The sequence below is a fragment of the Heterodontus francisci genome, chromosome 33, assembly GCF_036365525.1.
Source record: "Heterodontus francisci isolate sHetFra1 chromosome 33, sHetFra1.hap1, whole genome shotgun sequence".
In the NCBI taxonomy this organism is placed as follows: Eukaryota; Metazoa; Chordata; class Chondrichthyes; order Heterodontiformes; family Heterodontidae; genus Heterodontus; species Heterodontus francisci.
Window position 1 is genome coordinate 36,566,229 of NC_090403.1, and position 16,679 is coordinate 36,582,907.

Consider the following 16,679-nt stretch of genomic DNA (forward strand, 5'->3'; position numbering starts at 1 on the left):
TTGTAGATGCGTACTGATCAAGCAGGCTGCTTTGTCCTGGATGGTGTCGAGCTTCTTGAGTGATGTTGGAGCTGCACCCATCCAGGCAAGTGGAGAGTATTCCATCACACTCCTGACTTGTGCCTTGTAAGAAGGTGGACAGGCTTTGGGAATTCAGGAGATGAGTTACTTGCTGCAAAATTCCCAGCCTCTGACCTGCTCTTGTAGCCACAGTATTTATATGACTGGTCCAGTTAAGTTTCTGGTCAATGGTAACCCCCAGGATGTTGATGATAGGGGATTCAGTTATGGTAATGTCGTTGAACATCAAAAGGAAGATGGTTAGATGCTCTCTCGTTAGAGATGGTCATTGCCTGGCACTTGTGTAGCATGAAAGATACTTGCCACTTATCAGCCCAAGCTTGAATGTCGCCCATGTCTTGCTGCATGCAAGCACAAACTGCTTCAGTATCTGAAGAGTTGTAAACGGTGCTGAGCACTAGGCAATCATCAGCGAACATCCCCACTTCTGACCTTATGATGAAGTAGCTGAAGCTGGTTGGGCCTAGGACACTACCCTGAGGAATTCCTGCAGCAATGTCCTGGAGCTAAGCTGGTTGGCCTCCAACAACCATAACCATCTTTCTTTGTGCTCGGTATGGCTCCAACCAGTGGAGAGTTTTCCCCCGATTCTCATTGACCGATTTTGCTATGGCTCCTTGATGCCGCACACAGGCAAATGCTGCTTTGATGTTAAGAGCAGTCACTCTCACCTCTCCTCTGGAATTCAGCTTTTTTGTCCCTGTTTGGACCCCGGTAATGAGGTCTGGAATCGAGTGGCCCTGGCAGAAGTCAAACTGAGCATCAGTGAGCAGGTTATTGCTAAGTAATTGCCGCTTGATAGCACTGTCGATGATACCTTCCATCACTTTGCTGATGATTAGGCTGATGGTGCAGTAATTGGTCAGATTAGATTTGTCCTGCTTTTTGTGGACAGGACATATCTGGGCAAATATTCCACATTATTGGGTAGATGTAGTATTGTCGCTGTACTGGAACAGTTTGACTAGGGGAGCAGCTAGTTGTGGCCTTGAGTGCCCTGGCATATTGTGGGGTCTCTTGCAAGGTGCAGGAGCCTTCAAAGGTTCCTGGGGCATTCCTGAGCCCCCCGCCCATCCATTGCTCCAGAGGTCATGGAGGAGGCAATGGCATCCAAGTCTGTGCATATCTCCGGCAACCATTGTGTGGTATGCTGGATGTGGCTCCGCATGAAGGTCGCCACTCCCTCAATGGAGGATGCCATGTGTGAACCAGAGACATGGCTGCACTCATGGCCTGGAAGGACACCTCCATTGTTCGCACATGGGTAGGTGCGCAAAGCCTCTGGAAGCTCCATCAGATATTCGTGCAACTCATGCTGACGCTCCAGCATCTGCTGCCTTGATTTGACTCCAGAGACATGTCATCAGCCTGAAGCTGAGCACCACCAGGCCCTCCCACAGTCCTCTGAGTCTGAGTGGCCACAACTTTCACGGCCTCTGTCAGCAGCTCGGGCTCAGTCTGTTGTGTGCTCACCAGATAGTTACCCCGTTGCTACACTTGCACAACTGTCCACTGACATTAGAGTATCTGCAGTGGTGGAGGTGCGGGAGAATGATGTGGCGCCGCATCCTCTGAGGTCTCCTCTTTCTCAGAGGTGGAAGTCTGTCTCACAGGTTCTGCAGCTGCCTGATCTTGTACGTGGCCTGTAAGAGAGAAGAGTGATGAGAGGGCAGTGTGCATTCCAACACATCCTTCTGACTACTTATAATCTGGACCAGTGGTGGCCACATGAAAATAATGCTTTTTGCTCACCAGAGCGTCCATTGGCCCCATCCAGTAGGCCACTCATTCTCTGGGAACTCCACACCTCACAATCAGCAATAGCCTTCTCTGCCTCCATGGGCTGAATTTTCTGAGCGTGCCGCAAATCACAGCGGCACGCACTGATCTCACCGGTCCGCTCATGCGGATCTGCCGTCGCTGAGCCCCCACGATATTTTGCACGGGAGTTCATTTCAATAGAAGGAGCGGAATGGCTTCCCCTGATGATGTAGAGGGGGCGACCACACTGGCAACAGCGTTGGGCGCCACCGACATTTTTAAAGGGCTTCAAGCCCTCAGAAGAAATTTGAATTTTTAAAGTAATATTCTGGTGTAATGTGTTAAAAAAGTTAAATGAAAGCTGGAGGCCCTTTCCCATCCACCCCCGCACCCGCCCCCTCCCCACCACCCCCACGAAATGTTTGTTTTTGGGCCTATATCACCAAAATTAACTTTATTTCCAACCCAAGGTTTTGCCCCCAATCTCGTAACATTTGCCCTTCAACCCCTTCCCACCATCCCCACAGCCAATACAAAGTGTTTTCCCCACTCCCGCCCACCCCCACCCTGCCCTCATAATTTCACTCCGCTCCCCATCTGTGTCATGCCTCAGAACTCCGAATGGAGGTCCGAAGGTGCAGGAGTTCCGGCCAGCAGCTGGAATATCAGCGTGGGGCGGCCGTTGCTACCAGGTAAGTAATTATTGTTTAATTTTACTATCATTTGCATATGTAAATGAGGGCCCCACTGCTTGGCAGCGGGGAGGGGGGGGGCGGTGGGCTGCTCCAAGGCTTCGCCGCTGCCAGTAAAATGTGGCAGGGCTTTCCTGGCATCAGTAGTCGTGGCGGGCCTCTCCAGGAAGAATTTTCTGGGCCACCCGCCACCACAATGCTCAGGTTCTATCTGTCCCGATCCAATCTGGAGTCAGACAGGGCTGTCCTCTCTCCCCTGTCTTGTTTGTTTGCTGTATTGAACCCTTTGCTGAGTCTATTAGGAAGGATGCGAGCATAAGAGGGGTGACAATCCCAGGCAGTGGAGGCACTCAGGTTAAAACCTCCCCTTACATGGATGACGTCGCCCTCTTCTGCTCGGACCCGCTGTCTGTGCGCAGACTGATGAGCATCTGCGACCAGTTTGAACTGGCCTCAGGAGCCAAAGTTAACCACGGCAAGAGCGAGGCCATGTTCTTTGGGAACTGGGCTGAACGATCCTTTGTCCCCTTCACCGTTAGGTCAGACTACCTGAAGGTGCTGGGGATATGGTTCCGAAGGGCCGGGGCGTGCAGCAAAACCTGGAAGGAGCGAGTAGCCTGGGTGCAACATATGCTGAGCATGTGGGAGCAGCAATCTCTCTCCATTATGGGTAAGAACCTGGTCATCAGGTGCGAGGCGCTCACGTTATTGCAGTTAAACATGGCACAGGTCTGACCCATACCCCACTCCTGCGCTGTGGTGGTCACCCGAGCCATTTTCCGCTTCATCTGGGGATCCAAAATGGACCGGGTCCGGAGGGACACGATGTTCAAACCTCTGGATAAGGGCGGGAAAAATGTACCCAACATCGCCCTCATCCTGATGACTACCTTCATGTGCGGCTGCATCAAGCTGTGTATAAACCTCCAGTACGCAAACTCCAAGTGTCACTACGTGCTGAGGTTGTTTCTGTCCCCGTTGTTGCGAAGGATGGGCCTGGTCACATTACCGCGGAACGCTCCATCCAGTTGGTCCGTGCCATACCACATATCCTTCGTGGAAAAGTTTCCAGGGGAAAACACCTTTGACAATCAATCCATCAGGCAGTGGAATGTCCTCAAGGCCCTATGGGAAAAGGAGATGGTGGATTCTGTCGGATGGTTCCTCGAGCAGACTGCCAAAGTCATTTGGCGGAATGCCTCATCACCAGAACTTTCAAACAAGCACCAAGATGTAGCTTGGCTGGTGATGAGAAGAGCCCTCCCCGTCAGATCCTTCCTGCATGCCCGAAGTCTCACCCCCTCTGCACAATGCCCTCGAGGTAGATGTGGTGGGGATGACACGGTTGCCCACCTCCTTCTGGAATGCGTCTTTGCAAAGTAGGTGTGGAAAGAGATGCAGTGGTTTTTGTCGAGGTTCATCCCAAGCAGCTCTGTAACACAGGAGTATGTGCTCTACGGGCTGTTCCCAGGGACGCACAACGAGATAAACATCAACTGCTGCTGGAGGACTATCAATTCGGTGCAAGACGCCCTTTGATCTGCCTGAAACTTGCTGGTCTTCCAGCGCAAAGAGTTGTCCACGACCGAATGTTGCAGACTGGCACATTCCAAGGTCCAGGACTACGTGCTGAGGGACGCACTAAAGCTTGGGGCACCCACAGCAAAGGCTCAATGGGGAAAGACCACTGTGTAAGGTCCCCCCACCAAGCTGAACTGAGGGGCTGGATCCATGAAAAACCCCTCGAACTGTATCCGGAAAATTTTTGTTTGCTGTAAAATGGATATGGCATGAAAAATGAAATGGAAGGGTTGGGAGGCAACTCACTCCTGTATTGAAGGAAACTGATCTCTTTTGCACTCTTTGTATTTTTTGACTTGGTGCTGTTTGAAACTGTTTTGTAATGTATTTTTTAACAGATATTTTGGAAATTAAAAAAAACAGGGCTAGAAAAATTCAGCCCCTTGGGCTGTATACACCAAATCTGGGTTTGCTTTAAAATGTACATGGCACATAAAATGGAATGGAAGGGTTGTGAGGCAACTCACTCCTTTATTGACGAAAACTGATTTCCTTTGCACTTTTTGGAATGTCAACTTGGTGCTGTTTTGAACTGTTTTGTAATGCATTTTTTTTACAGATTTTTATGAATAAAGTATATGTTTGGGAAACAAAATTCATCCACATGCCTCCAAGCTCCAATGCCTCGTCTGTCATTGGCCTGAGGATCTTCCTATACGGGACCCGCCTTCAGTTCTTCCTACCACACGTGCATTGTGATCTTTCTTATCCTGCAAGTATATAAATTAACATTGTCACTTGCCCATCATATAAATGCACCAAGCCTAAGTTGGTGGCAGACTAACTCTCCATCATGGCAGCACAGGGATGCCTGCTGCATGTGACCATTCAGTACTGGCATTACAGGGGTCAACTCTAACTGACCGGTGTCCTCCACAGAGAGGCTTCAATGCATGTTGCAGTTAGTGCTGCAGCCTAGGCATTGCTGCTGACTGGTGGGCACACTCTTCTCGAAATTCATATTCATCTTTTGTCACATTTAAGGCTGAAAGCTTAATGTTATGCACTGCATTCACTTTGCCAGACCATCAGGCCATTGATCCTTTTTCTACACTGCAGCTACACACGTGGACCACCCTATAGCCACTCACCTCCTCCACGATCTCTATCCACGCCATTTTTGTCTGGCGAGATAGCCTCCTCCTCCCATCCTGAGGGAAAAGGACTTCCCTCCGAGCCCGTGCTGCCTGGAGCAGCACAGTCAGGGAGGCATCAGAAAACATGGGCACTACCATTGGTCTGCCTTTTGCCATTTCCCGATCACTCCAGTTGCCAGGTCTCCCTCTCAGTTTCCTTCGGGGCTCTGGCCTTTAAAACTGTTGCTGGCTGCCTTCTAAAGATGGTACCAGGCTAACCAGGCCCAATACCTCACCTGCTCACGCCACCTAACTGGACAGCTCCCACATGTGCCAGCTAGTAATTGGACAGCCCTGATATTATTGCAGTTAAACTTCCGCTCCTTGCCTGCATCGCCATGCCACTCGCTTTGCATCCCGAATTCGTCCCTACTAGTAAAATCCCGCCCAATCTGTCACTGGTAAGCAATAGCAACAAGCTGATTAAGGTATCAGAAAGCGTTACTCTACTCAGTAATACTTGGGGGTTTGCCTTCAGTGACTTGTCATCTTTAGCTTTTTTTTAATTCCTATTGAAGGACAATGGGAACCCTATCATGATTCTGGGAGGGAGGGGAAGAGGTAAGAGCAGAAGTGTGAGAAATGGGACGGATATGGTCTAGAGACCCGTCAACCACAGTGGGGCAGAATTATCGGTTGAGGAGAAAGGAAAACATGTCAGAAGCACTGATATGGGAAGGGTGCATCATCAGAACAGATGCGACAAGACAAAGAAACTGGGAGAATGAAGTGGCCTGCAATGTTCTTGCTTGTCTCTTTTTTGAAGAGAGAAGTTAGATTTGCTAGTCAACTGACATTATTTTGCTTTCTGCTGGGTCTATGAGCACATGTATAGGTATTTCAGAGCCCTTAATCTGGGACCACTCGGGCAGTCCCACGGTATGAGAGTATTGGGGAGGAGCATCCTGAAGCGTAGAAGGGTTCTCAGGATACTAGGATCTAACCATGATCTGTTCTGGATCTGTCAGCCTCGTTCCCAAGCTATCAATGGCCCCTTTTGGATTACCATGATCCTGTCTTTAAATATGTTTAAAGTAATTAGTGCACATTAACTTCACTATCACTCCTACTTAATTAAAAGGCAACAATTGCGGGTGATGCATAACAGTTCGACTGACATTTGGAAGGAGAACCAGGAGCCCACCCTTTGTCAGAATATAAATCTGTCCAGATGAAAGAGTGTGTATATCTGGGGGTCTGGTCTCTTTTGAGATGCTGCACTGTGTATCCAGCATTTACTATGGGCTGAATTTTACTGGCCCCTGGGTGGTGGGAACAGAGGCAGGGGCAGGGCTGGTAAAATAGCAGGAAGCCAAATCAGGATGGAGGCAGGCAGCTGATCTGCATAATTAAGGTGTTAAGACCTCGGCAGAGACCATTAACCTTAAACAAGAGAGATGAACTCCCCAGACCACTTAAAGAATTACACAAGATTTCATATTTTATGACTTTTACTATAACAACTAAACTAAAAATTAACATTAACTAACCAGTACTTAGTAAGTAGCTAATATATTAAATTATAGAGAAAAATATTCCCATTAACTTATGAACACATTCAAAAACCCCACATCACATTCATACGTTACACAGTGTTCTCATCAAAAAGGTAGGCCTTGCAGTTAAAAGGTCCCAAACTCCTCCCAGTTAGAATGGGTTGGACCTCCCAGTCCTTCTCAAAACCAATATCCTCTTCGCTCACTTCTCTCGAGCACATTCGACTGGTCTTCTGTTGATAAAGCAATCTCTGATGACCTTGTTGGTCTTTTCTCCTCTGGGAATCCCAACTTTCGAATCGGGTTCAAACCTTAGCAGCCTTTTCCTGTATCGGTGATCTGAGAGTAGCTGTTTCTTACTCTTTTTGCTGCACAGCTCTGCTTGCTGTTGGCCTGCCTCCAGACTTAGGAAAACCTGTTGAATTTATCTGGATCAAAAAGTCAAGTCATTTTCCTTTCACAATTCTCAGAGATATAAGTCTAACAATAGCAAAACAACCTGGGCCTTCCTTTGTTTCCAGGTGTTAAAAATTGTAACTCGAATTTGTATTTTACAGCCCTTGGCTCCCTGTTTACAATCTGAGAGTCTGGGAGGGCGAAACCCATTATCCTCCAGGTGTTACAAAATTGCACCCTGCTTGCAAAAGGGTCTTTCATCTGGGTTCCATGTTTTCATGGCAACCAAGGCTTGTCTCTGGATAGAATTGGTGTGAGGGGTCACATGTCTCCTCCGAATATCCATTTTACACTACATTAAAGATCACAGTTTTAAAAACATAACTATACTACAAAGTCTAGCATTCATATGAAAGAGCCCAATTACAGGCCATTTGGCAGGACCTCTGACACATGGGGAGGCTGTTAGTTTCATGGAGGCGGCCCACGGGGCCATTGGAACTTTAGACTCCGTGGCCCAAAGTGGGGGCCGCAGACGTGAAAGGCAGCCCCCATAGTCCCAACGATCCTCCCAGAGGGATTTCCTCTCTGACCCGTGGGACCGACCCCCCTTGGCCCTCTCAATATTTATACACCTGTCTGAGGGTGCCTCCATTTTGAGGCGCGGGTATGGGCTGGCAAAATAGCGGGGAGCCATATCAGGATGGAGGGGGGCAGCCAGCCTGCATAATTAAGGGCCCAATTACAGGCCATTTTACGGAGCTACCAGCATAATGCCAATGGTAGGGAGGCCCTCCCGCCCCGTGTGGGGAGGCCATCAGCTTCATGGAGGCGGCCTGTCTGCGGCAGCCCATTTGAGGTGCCCTCGAGGTCTCCTACCTGCCTCAGCAGTAACCATCTCTCCCAGTGGGGCTGCCGAGGCTCTCTAATTGGACTGGCGGCATCAGCAGCCTGCCCGCCATCCTTAATTGGACAGCTGGCCTGCGGCCAGCCAATTAGAAGGCTGCTTACAGAAAAATCACCGAGCCAGTCCCACTGCTGGCAAGTGCAGGCTTGGGACCTGCTTTTCAGCCCAACATCACGGTCCAAAAACCAGCAATAAAATTCAGCCCTATGTTTCTCAATGAGATTTCCCACTTGTCTCAGTTATTTTCACATAATCTAATGTCTTTGCACTGCCTCACACAATCTTCCTACTTATCCTTCCAGTTTCACCTCATTCCAGATTTTCAGTAAGGACCAGTCCAGTGACATCAGTGTCAACAGTGTGTTCTGTTACGAGCTCACGGGACAACAGTTTTGCTTGTACTGTCTTTATTGAACTGTCTTGTGATGGCTGCCTGCAGTGAGTGCCTCATGGTAGAGACCACATGACTACAGCAGGCCAGGAGGCTCATTAGTACAGTATCGCATTTCTATCCAAACATCCTCCTTTTCATACAATAAAAATTTGCGTGCATTATCATTTAAACTGTGAGTGGCCCAAGTTATCCACTATGCACACAACTGTTCTCATGCATTAGAAGTTAATTATTCTTGTCTGTCTCTGCACATGCATGGCACACATGGTCTTGAAATCATGCTGGTCTCATGATCATGTGCATGCGCGTTGTCATTGGCTGTTCATCTGGGTGATTTTCCTTCTCCGGGGAGTGTCGTTCCCATGCCACTTTATGCCGCAGTAACTGTTGTTTTTCCATTTCCGTTGGGGTGCTGCGGACCTCTGGGGCTGGTGGTTGTTCAGTGGTCTCTGCAGATGGTGAGTTCACATCTTCCTGATCGGCCGCCTGCTATGACGGAACAGATTCTCCAGCTGTGCATATCTGCCTGAAGTTGCAACGGTATATCTGGTCATTCACCTCCACTGCATACGATCGAGACGACAACTGCTCTACGCAGGTCCCAAGTTGTTATGTGGGCTGACTCTTGTTGAGAGTGTTGAAGATTTGTACCCTTACTGGCACTCCAATGCTCAATTCTGGCAATGGTTTGGCATTTTTGTTAAAATGAAATTTGGCTTTCTGCCGTTTCATCAGGCTTCAGTAGATTTTTTGCTATTGGAAGAGTAGTTTGGGTAGGGCATGGCATTAGTCTTTGCACAGTACTACCTTCCATGCCTTCAGTAGGTGGGTTTCTCCACTCGAGGATTGCCTTGTATACATCTGTGCTAGATTTTCTCACTTTCTTTATGATTCCTTTGGCGATTTTCACTGCCACTTCAGCCTTTTCAGGATCCGGACATAGACCTTTTGGCTGTCAGTACATAACCTATGTTCTCAAGTTCGGGCATCTTTAATTGCAATGTTTTCTTGTTCAGCTTCAGGTCAGGTTCATCTGGTGAGCTCTGTCTAACGGTCACACCAGATTTTAATCGGGGTTAGCATTGTGTCTCCGCGTCTATAAACTAGCAGATCATCCACTATAGCTTCCACTCTGGGAAGATCACTATCTCATTCTGTCTGCGTTTATACTCCGCTGGAGCCATGGAAATGCCAAACAGCATGCGTAACCGTCTGTATCTCCCGAACAGTGTCCAGAATGTATTTAGAAAGCTGCTGCATTCATCCAGCTTTACATGCCAGTAACCATCCTTCGCATCAAGGGTACAGGTTGGCTACCCGACCCGAACCCAACTAGACCGACTACGTGTCGGGTTCGGGTCGGATCGGGTCAATATTCCGAGTCCAGCATTCGGGCTCGGGTCAGGTCGGGCTAGACAGTGCTGCTTCTGGAAACTCACGGGATCAGGCTCACCTATAATTCCCCACAACTCCATCTGCAGGAATAGTCTGCTGCCGGAAAGGATGAACAGGATCACAGTATTACCATTTGGACAAGGTAGAGCACAATAACATGGTTGATATCATTAAATTTATTGCGATATTCGGGTAGCGTCAGGTAGGGCACGAAAAAATGAAAGAACTCGGGCCCGGGTCGGGTTCGGGTTGGCTGTGGTCGGGTTGGGCCCAGGTCAGGTTTCAATTTTATTACCCGAGCAGGCCTTTAATCAAGGCTAGTGAAGATTTTTGCCTTTGCAAGTCATGGTAAAATTCCTTCGATGGTTGGCATGGTATAGTGAGATCTCTTCAGAGCTTTATTTAGATCCTTTGGGTCGATGCATACTCTCAGCTTGCCAGGTTGTTTCACTGCTACCATGCGGCTTATCCATTCTGTAGGAATTACTCTCTTCTTTCAGGCTGGCCTTAAGGGCAGCTAGAGCTTTCCTCGGCAGATGCTGAATTGGTCTTACCTTCTCAGATACTTCAAGATGATATTCACCAGGAAGACATGCTAAACCTGTAAACACTTTGTTGTACTCCTCTAGGATCTGTTCCGTGGTCAAAGATTTAGTGTGTTGCAACACGTTGCAAATCTCTTTTTGCACGTTGAGGGTTACCAGCCCAAGCTTTAGACTTGCTTCGGCTGAGATGAGTGGGTTTTGCTTGCCATCTATAATCTGGAACTCCAGATCTTCATTCTTGCCATTGCATTGGGCTCTCAGAATAATTTGTCCTCTCAGCACAAGTATGGCACCATCATATAACCTCAACCTTACTTTCAAGGGCTTCATTTTTGGATCACCATGTTGAGCCACTTCGCACAGGTCTGTGAAGGTCATGATGTTGCATGACGCAGCGATGTCTATCTGACACTTTATGTTGACTTGATATTCTTCTTCTGCAGTCATCATTCCAACAGTCACAAACCATTTATCACCTATCGACCTGACTGAACCAACCTGTTGTATGGTGTATAATGATTCGTCAGAATCTTCGGTTGATATCTCTCCAGTGGCCATCTGTACCCATTTGTTGTGCTTCCTTCTAGCCAAACACTTGTGTGCAAAATGATTCAGCTCCTTGCAGTGAGAACACTGTCTTCCCCACGCTGTACACACTTTCTTTTCCTTTATATGATGTCCTCTGCAGTATTTGCATCCATGATCTTTCTGCCCTTTCAGCCTGGACTGTCTATCAGCATAATGCAAAGTCTGGTCTGTTCCACCATGAATATGCTCTAACTGCTGATTTACAACCTCAGCACTTCTGCACTTCGATTGTTTCCTGAGAGTAAGTTTCTCTTCTCTCAGTAGACGTGCTATCACTGCGGGATCTCTTATGCCTAAAATAATCCTGTCTTTAATTAGATCATCTTTTAGTTGCACAAATTCACAGGATTCTGTGAGTTTTGTTAATGCTGTCAGTCACATATTGATCAATTGACTCTGTTTCACCTAGGGCCCTCATATTGGAGACATACTGTTCATAAGTTATGTTCACTTGGGGTTCAAAGTGTGCCTTCAAGACGTTCAAAATTTCTGCTGTCCGTATTTTTTGTTCTTTGGAGAGATTTAGGGTGGAATACATTTTGTAGTAGTCTCTCCTGAACAGTGATGAAAGTGTAGCTACTCATAGCTGCTCTAGTTTGTTAATTAAATCTGTCGCAATTTCGTAATTTTGTCATTGCGAGTGGTAAAACTGCCAGTTCTGCTTCATATCACCTTTCATTTCGACTGGCTTCAGGAGAAGAAAATTTGCAGCCATTGTGTCTTACCCAGTGCTTTCAGCTGTGGCCTGCTTCTTTGTTTCTTTTTTGTGGCTTCATATGGCTTTTAACAGCTCTGAACATTCCTGTGTTCCTCTTTTAGTAGCTGTATTTCTATACAGCTCTTTGACACTCAATCTCAGCTCCACTCTGACACCATGTTACGAGCTCACATGACAACAGTCTTGCTTGTACTGTGTCATTATTAGTTTAGTTTAGTTTAGAGATACAGCACTGAAACAGGCCCTTCGGCCCACCGGGTCTGTGCCGACCATCAACCACCCATTTATACTAATCCTGCATTAATTCCATATTACTACCACATCCCCACCTGTCCCTATATTTCCTACCACCTACCTATACTAGGGGCAATTGCTAATGGCCAATTTACCTATCAACCTGCAAGTCTTTGGCATGTGGGAGGAAACTGGAGCACCCGGAGGAAACCCACACAGACACAGGGAGAACTTGCAAACTCCACACAGGCAGTACCCAGAATTGAACCCGGGTCGCTGGAGCTGTGAGGCTGCGGTGCTAACCACTGCGCCACTGTGCCGCCCACTGTCTTGAACTGTCTTGTGATGGCTACCTGCAGTGAGTGCCTCATGGTAGACGTCATATGACTACAGCAGGCCAGGAGGCACATTAGTACAGTATTGCACTTCTATCCCGACAGGTTCTGCAGGCACTGGAAAGTTAATCTGGCAGCATTTACAATTCCCGCATCTCCAAAATCTTAAACGTAACCTGACCTCATACCCTAATCACACCACCCTAACCACTAACTGTAACCCAACCCAAATTTGAACACCTTAACTCATACCCCTTGCCATTAACCCCTTATCGTGATATCCTAACAAACACATAACATAACTCCCCTAATAACTAACGCTAACCTTCGCCCATAGGCTCTATTCTAACACCCTAACCACAAGTTCTAACCTTAAACTACATGGTGTCTGGGCAGGCTCTGGTGGCACCAGCCATTCTGACCTCCTGCTGATGCAGGCTGTCGATAGGTACTTCATTTCACTAAATTCCTTTCAACTCAACTATGGTTCTGAAGTTTGCATACCTGAATCATTATAACCTGCCATCTTTTTACATAAAAACAGGAAGTGCTAGAACTACTCATCAGGTTTGGTAGCAGCTGTAGAGAGAGAAAAACAGAGTTAAGGTTTCGGGTCAATTACCTTTCATCAGCCTGAAACATTAACTTTGTTTCTCTCTCCACAGTTGCTGTCAGACTTGCTGAGTATTTCCAGCATTTCCTGAATTTATTTCAGATTTCCAGCATCTGCAGTATTTTGCTTTTAATTTCTTTTTATATGCTGCATCGCTGGCCGGCTGTGTATCGCCAGCATTTTTTCCTGCTTTCTTTATTTCAGATTTCCAGCTTTACAAAATATATGTTGTTTTCATCTTCCTTTTTTTGAAAAGAAAAACTGACCTTTTTAAAAAAAAACCGACATGGTCGTTCATTATCAAAGATGCGATGTTTTCAACAATGTGCAGAACCTGAAGATGGTTCCAAGGAGAATAACTTGTTTCGTTTTGTGACTGTGTCATACTTCGTTTTATAATGCTCCTGTTAAGCGCCTTGGGACGTTTTAGGACGTTAAAGGTGCTACATAAATATAAGTTGTTGTAGTTGACTAAGTCCAGTTGCCAGCCATCTAGTGCAGAAGACGTTGACGTCCCGACACGATGACGTATAGGTGCCGCCGCCTCCCCCCCCGGCTGAAGGCTGCTGATTGGTTGGACGGTCGGTTGCTATGCTGATTGGTTGGACGGTCGGTTGCTATGCTGATTGCAGCTCGAGCGCTGTGGAGTGCTCCAGGGAATCGCTGGTGCCTGTCAAAGGAAGTGCCTCTGCAGAGAGCGGATAGCGCAATGAAATTCGTTCGCTTTTTGATGAAGAACTCGGCCCTGGCCAATGTGCCGAAACATATCGATCATTTTTCCAAGTTCTCGCCCTCCCCGCTGTCCATTAAGCAGTTTCTGGATTTTGGTGAGTGCTGAGGGGCAGGTGGTGGTGGTGTTGTTTGTGACCCGCTTTGGGTCTCAGCTGGCAGTGTCGGGGAGGCCTGGGGCCGGGGAGCGGGCGGGCGGGAAGGGAAGCCTTGGCTCCACTGAAAAGCTTTTAAAAAAAATAACAGTTTGGTAATAATATACGCCAGCTCCGGCTCGTCCTGTCAGGCAGAGAGAGAGAGAGACAAATGGTGATTTTGAGCAATATTTCTATGTTGAAGGACGACATTGAAATGCTGCTCCTCGCCCTCATTCCCCTTTATTATTCCCACTCGTTTCGTGATATGGGTGTTATGGAGTTAATTTTTTTGGCGAACCGCCAAACAGCGCATGTTTACGGAAACGTTCGCTCAGTTTCATGTGTGGTGATCAATTGCCAAGATTGTGTTAAGTTTTTGTGTTGCAAAATTTGGTCCCTACCTCCCCACAATAAATGTTAAATCGGTGTTGTGTACTGTCTTTCAGCTCTTAACTTTTTGAATCTTTGTACTGAATTGGGAATCGAAGGAGTTCCCATTTAGGAAGCAAGAACTCTACCACCCCGTTGACTTGAGGGGTTCATTACTTCATGCCATTTGGGGTACAGAGTAATCGATTCGGAAATTGTGTGTGAATGTCCGAGGTAGCCACAAGCGATACTATAACTTACAGTCTAGTAACACTCAATTGTTAAGCATCCGTGAAACAGATAAATGATATCAATACCGAATTGCCTGTTTAGGATAACTAGTCATCTTGCAAGAAATGCAGTCATTACATTAGCCGACAGGATCTGAATTGCATGGTTTAAAAAAAACTTTTGGAGAAGTAGAGTTCTGCACACTTAATTGACCTGGCATTTCAAACAATGGCTATCTCTGCGCAAAAGGTTGGGAAATTCAAGCATTCGTGACTTACTGGCCCTGATTGTTTATGCTGATTTCTGCTTGCTTTATGCTGGTTTTTATGTTTCAGTGTATGCTAATAAGATTTTGAGAATATTTTAAGTGTTATTTGTCAACAAGGAGCAAGGTCGCCACAAATTTCAGTGTAAGTAGCTGAGGACGTTATTTGAGTCGCATTAGGGAGAGAGACTAATTTTGTTCATAAATTTTTCTGCCTGCTTATACCTTCAGTGTAAATTGTTCCAATCTGTGATGCAAGCTCATCAACAGGACTTGACACAAGAAGCAAGAAAATGGTGAAAATCCTGGAATCTTTTAAGAAACAATTGGCTGCTGAATTGTGAGAAATTTTAGGATATTTTTGGGTTGGTGAACTAGGATAGTTTAGAATCATAGAATGGTACAGCACAGAAGGAGGCCATTCAGCCATTGTGTCTGTGCAGGCTCTGGTAGAGCTATTCAATTAGTCCCACTTGCCTGCTGTTTCGCCATAGCCCTGTAACTGTTTTCCCTTCAAGTATTTATCCAATTTCCTTTTAAAATGTTGAATGGCCTTTCTCTGCTCTATCTGCTATGAATCTTCATTCAGGCTACATTTATGCAGTGAAAGGTTCAGATGAAGAGGTGCATTATGTGTTACAGTAGATGTTTTTGACTTGCTGTGCATTGCCAGCATTTTACTTTAATATTTCATTGTTAACACAGAAGTTAAAGCATAGGAGTAGGCCGTTCAACGCTCCCCCCACCCCGCCCCACCCCAAACACTTCTGGGGCTGGCTCTGCAATTAAATAAGATCATAACTAATCTTCTCCCTCAACTGCATCTGCCCACACTATTTCATAGTATCTAAAAATCTGTATTTTTCTGCCTTGAACGTACTCATTTAGTGTCCACAGCGCTCTCAGATATAGGAGGTATAGAATTTTAAAGGTTCACAACCCTCTGAATGAAGACATTTTTCCTCATCCCCGTCCTAAATGGCTAACCCCTATTTCTTGACTCTACGGCCATGGAAAACATCCTCCTAGTATGTACCCTGTCGAACCTGATTTGAGTTCTGAGTGCACTAAAACCAAATTATGTGATTGACTCTTCTGTCAGTCAGAGTACGAATTGCAGCTAAGGCATTACATGGTATAACTTGCTAGCTGCACCTCATATTTTATAACTACCAGTCTCAGCAGTAGTGTAGTCTTAACGTTAGCTGGAAATATAATCAAATATTTCTTGTGAGAACAATGAATGATACCAGAAATAGAGATTAGGTTTGGAATACTAATAAGATGGTAACCTGGGCAGAACTGATTCAACAAAGTGACAGAGGTAAAGTAAGATATTTATCTAGGCCATTTGGGCTCCGTAATCTAGCCTGTAGTGATGTATTCATCAACGTAGCATCCGATAGATGTAGCTTCGTTGTCATTCCTCCACAGGATCATGAATTGACACGTAACAATGAGTTACCAACTCTTTGTTTTTGTTTTGTTCAAATTTTCCCCCCGCTACTCTTGAAGGCATTATTTCTTGCTGAGGGCACAATACTAAGTAATGATTATTTGTGTCTTGGGATGTTTTTACTATGTTAAAGCTGCTATGTCAATTCAAGTTGTTGTATGTGAGCCTGTCAGTGGATTATCTGATTGTAGAGGATATTACATAGCCGTTTCCCAGCAGGAGATCATCGGATAATGAACATGAAACATGGCCAAGTTTTTTTTTTCTCCATTTTAGCTCAAGATTGCTGAGTCCCAACTACTGCCTGGCTGGCATCCAGTAACTCAGTGAGCGAAAAACTTTATCTGGGTATCTTAATACTAATCTGGTCAACCATGGGGGCAGGAACTCCTAAACCTATGCCTGGAGTACAAGAGCTACTGAAGCTGTACTTCAATTACCTGTATCCATGCAAAAGGTCTGCATTGAATGCCAGTAGCATGGCTACACAGCATGCCTCTCTGGCCTGCAGAAACCCCTTGATGTGATTGAACAGGAACTTCCCATTCAATGTAGAAGCTCAAATGACAAGCCTGATGGCCATTAGGTTATAAGAAATATAACGTTCTTTGGTACTGTCG

General features: G+C 46.3%; 1 protein-coding gene across 4 annotated transcripts in view; it reads left to right on the top strand.

The window, feature by feature from the left end:
* Positions 1-13,503: 13,503 nt before the first annotated feature.
* LOC137348106 (pyruvate dehydrogenase (acetyl-transferring) kinase isozyme 2, mitochondrial-like) overlaps positions 13,504-16,679 on the top strand; it is a 39,446-nt gene continuing 36,270 nt past the window's right edge. Inside the window, exons 1-2 of one of the 4 annotated variants that reach the window (XM_068013306.1) lie at positions 13,506-13,699; positions 14,835-14,943. Coding sequence is in view for 1 of the 4 variants with exons in the window: in XM_068013305.1 (XP_067869406.1) it covers positions 13,582-13,699 (118 nt within the window). In the remaining 3 variants the exon portion in view is untranslated. Of the gene's footprint in view, positions 13,700-14,834; positions 14,944-16,679 lie in introns of all 4 variants that reach the window. The other 3 variants (XM_068013307.1, XR_010969068.1, XM_068013305.1) reach the window with 3 other exon arrangements.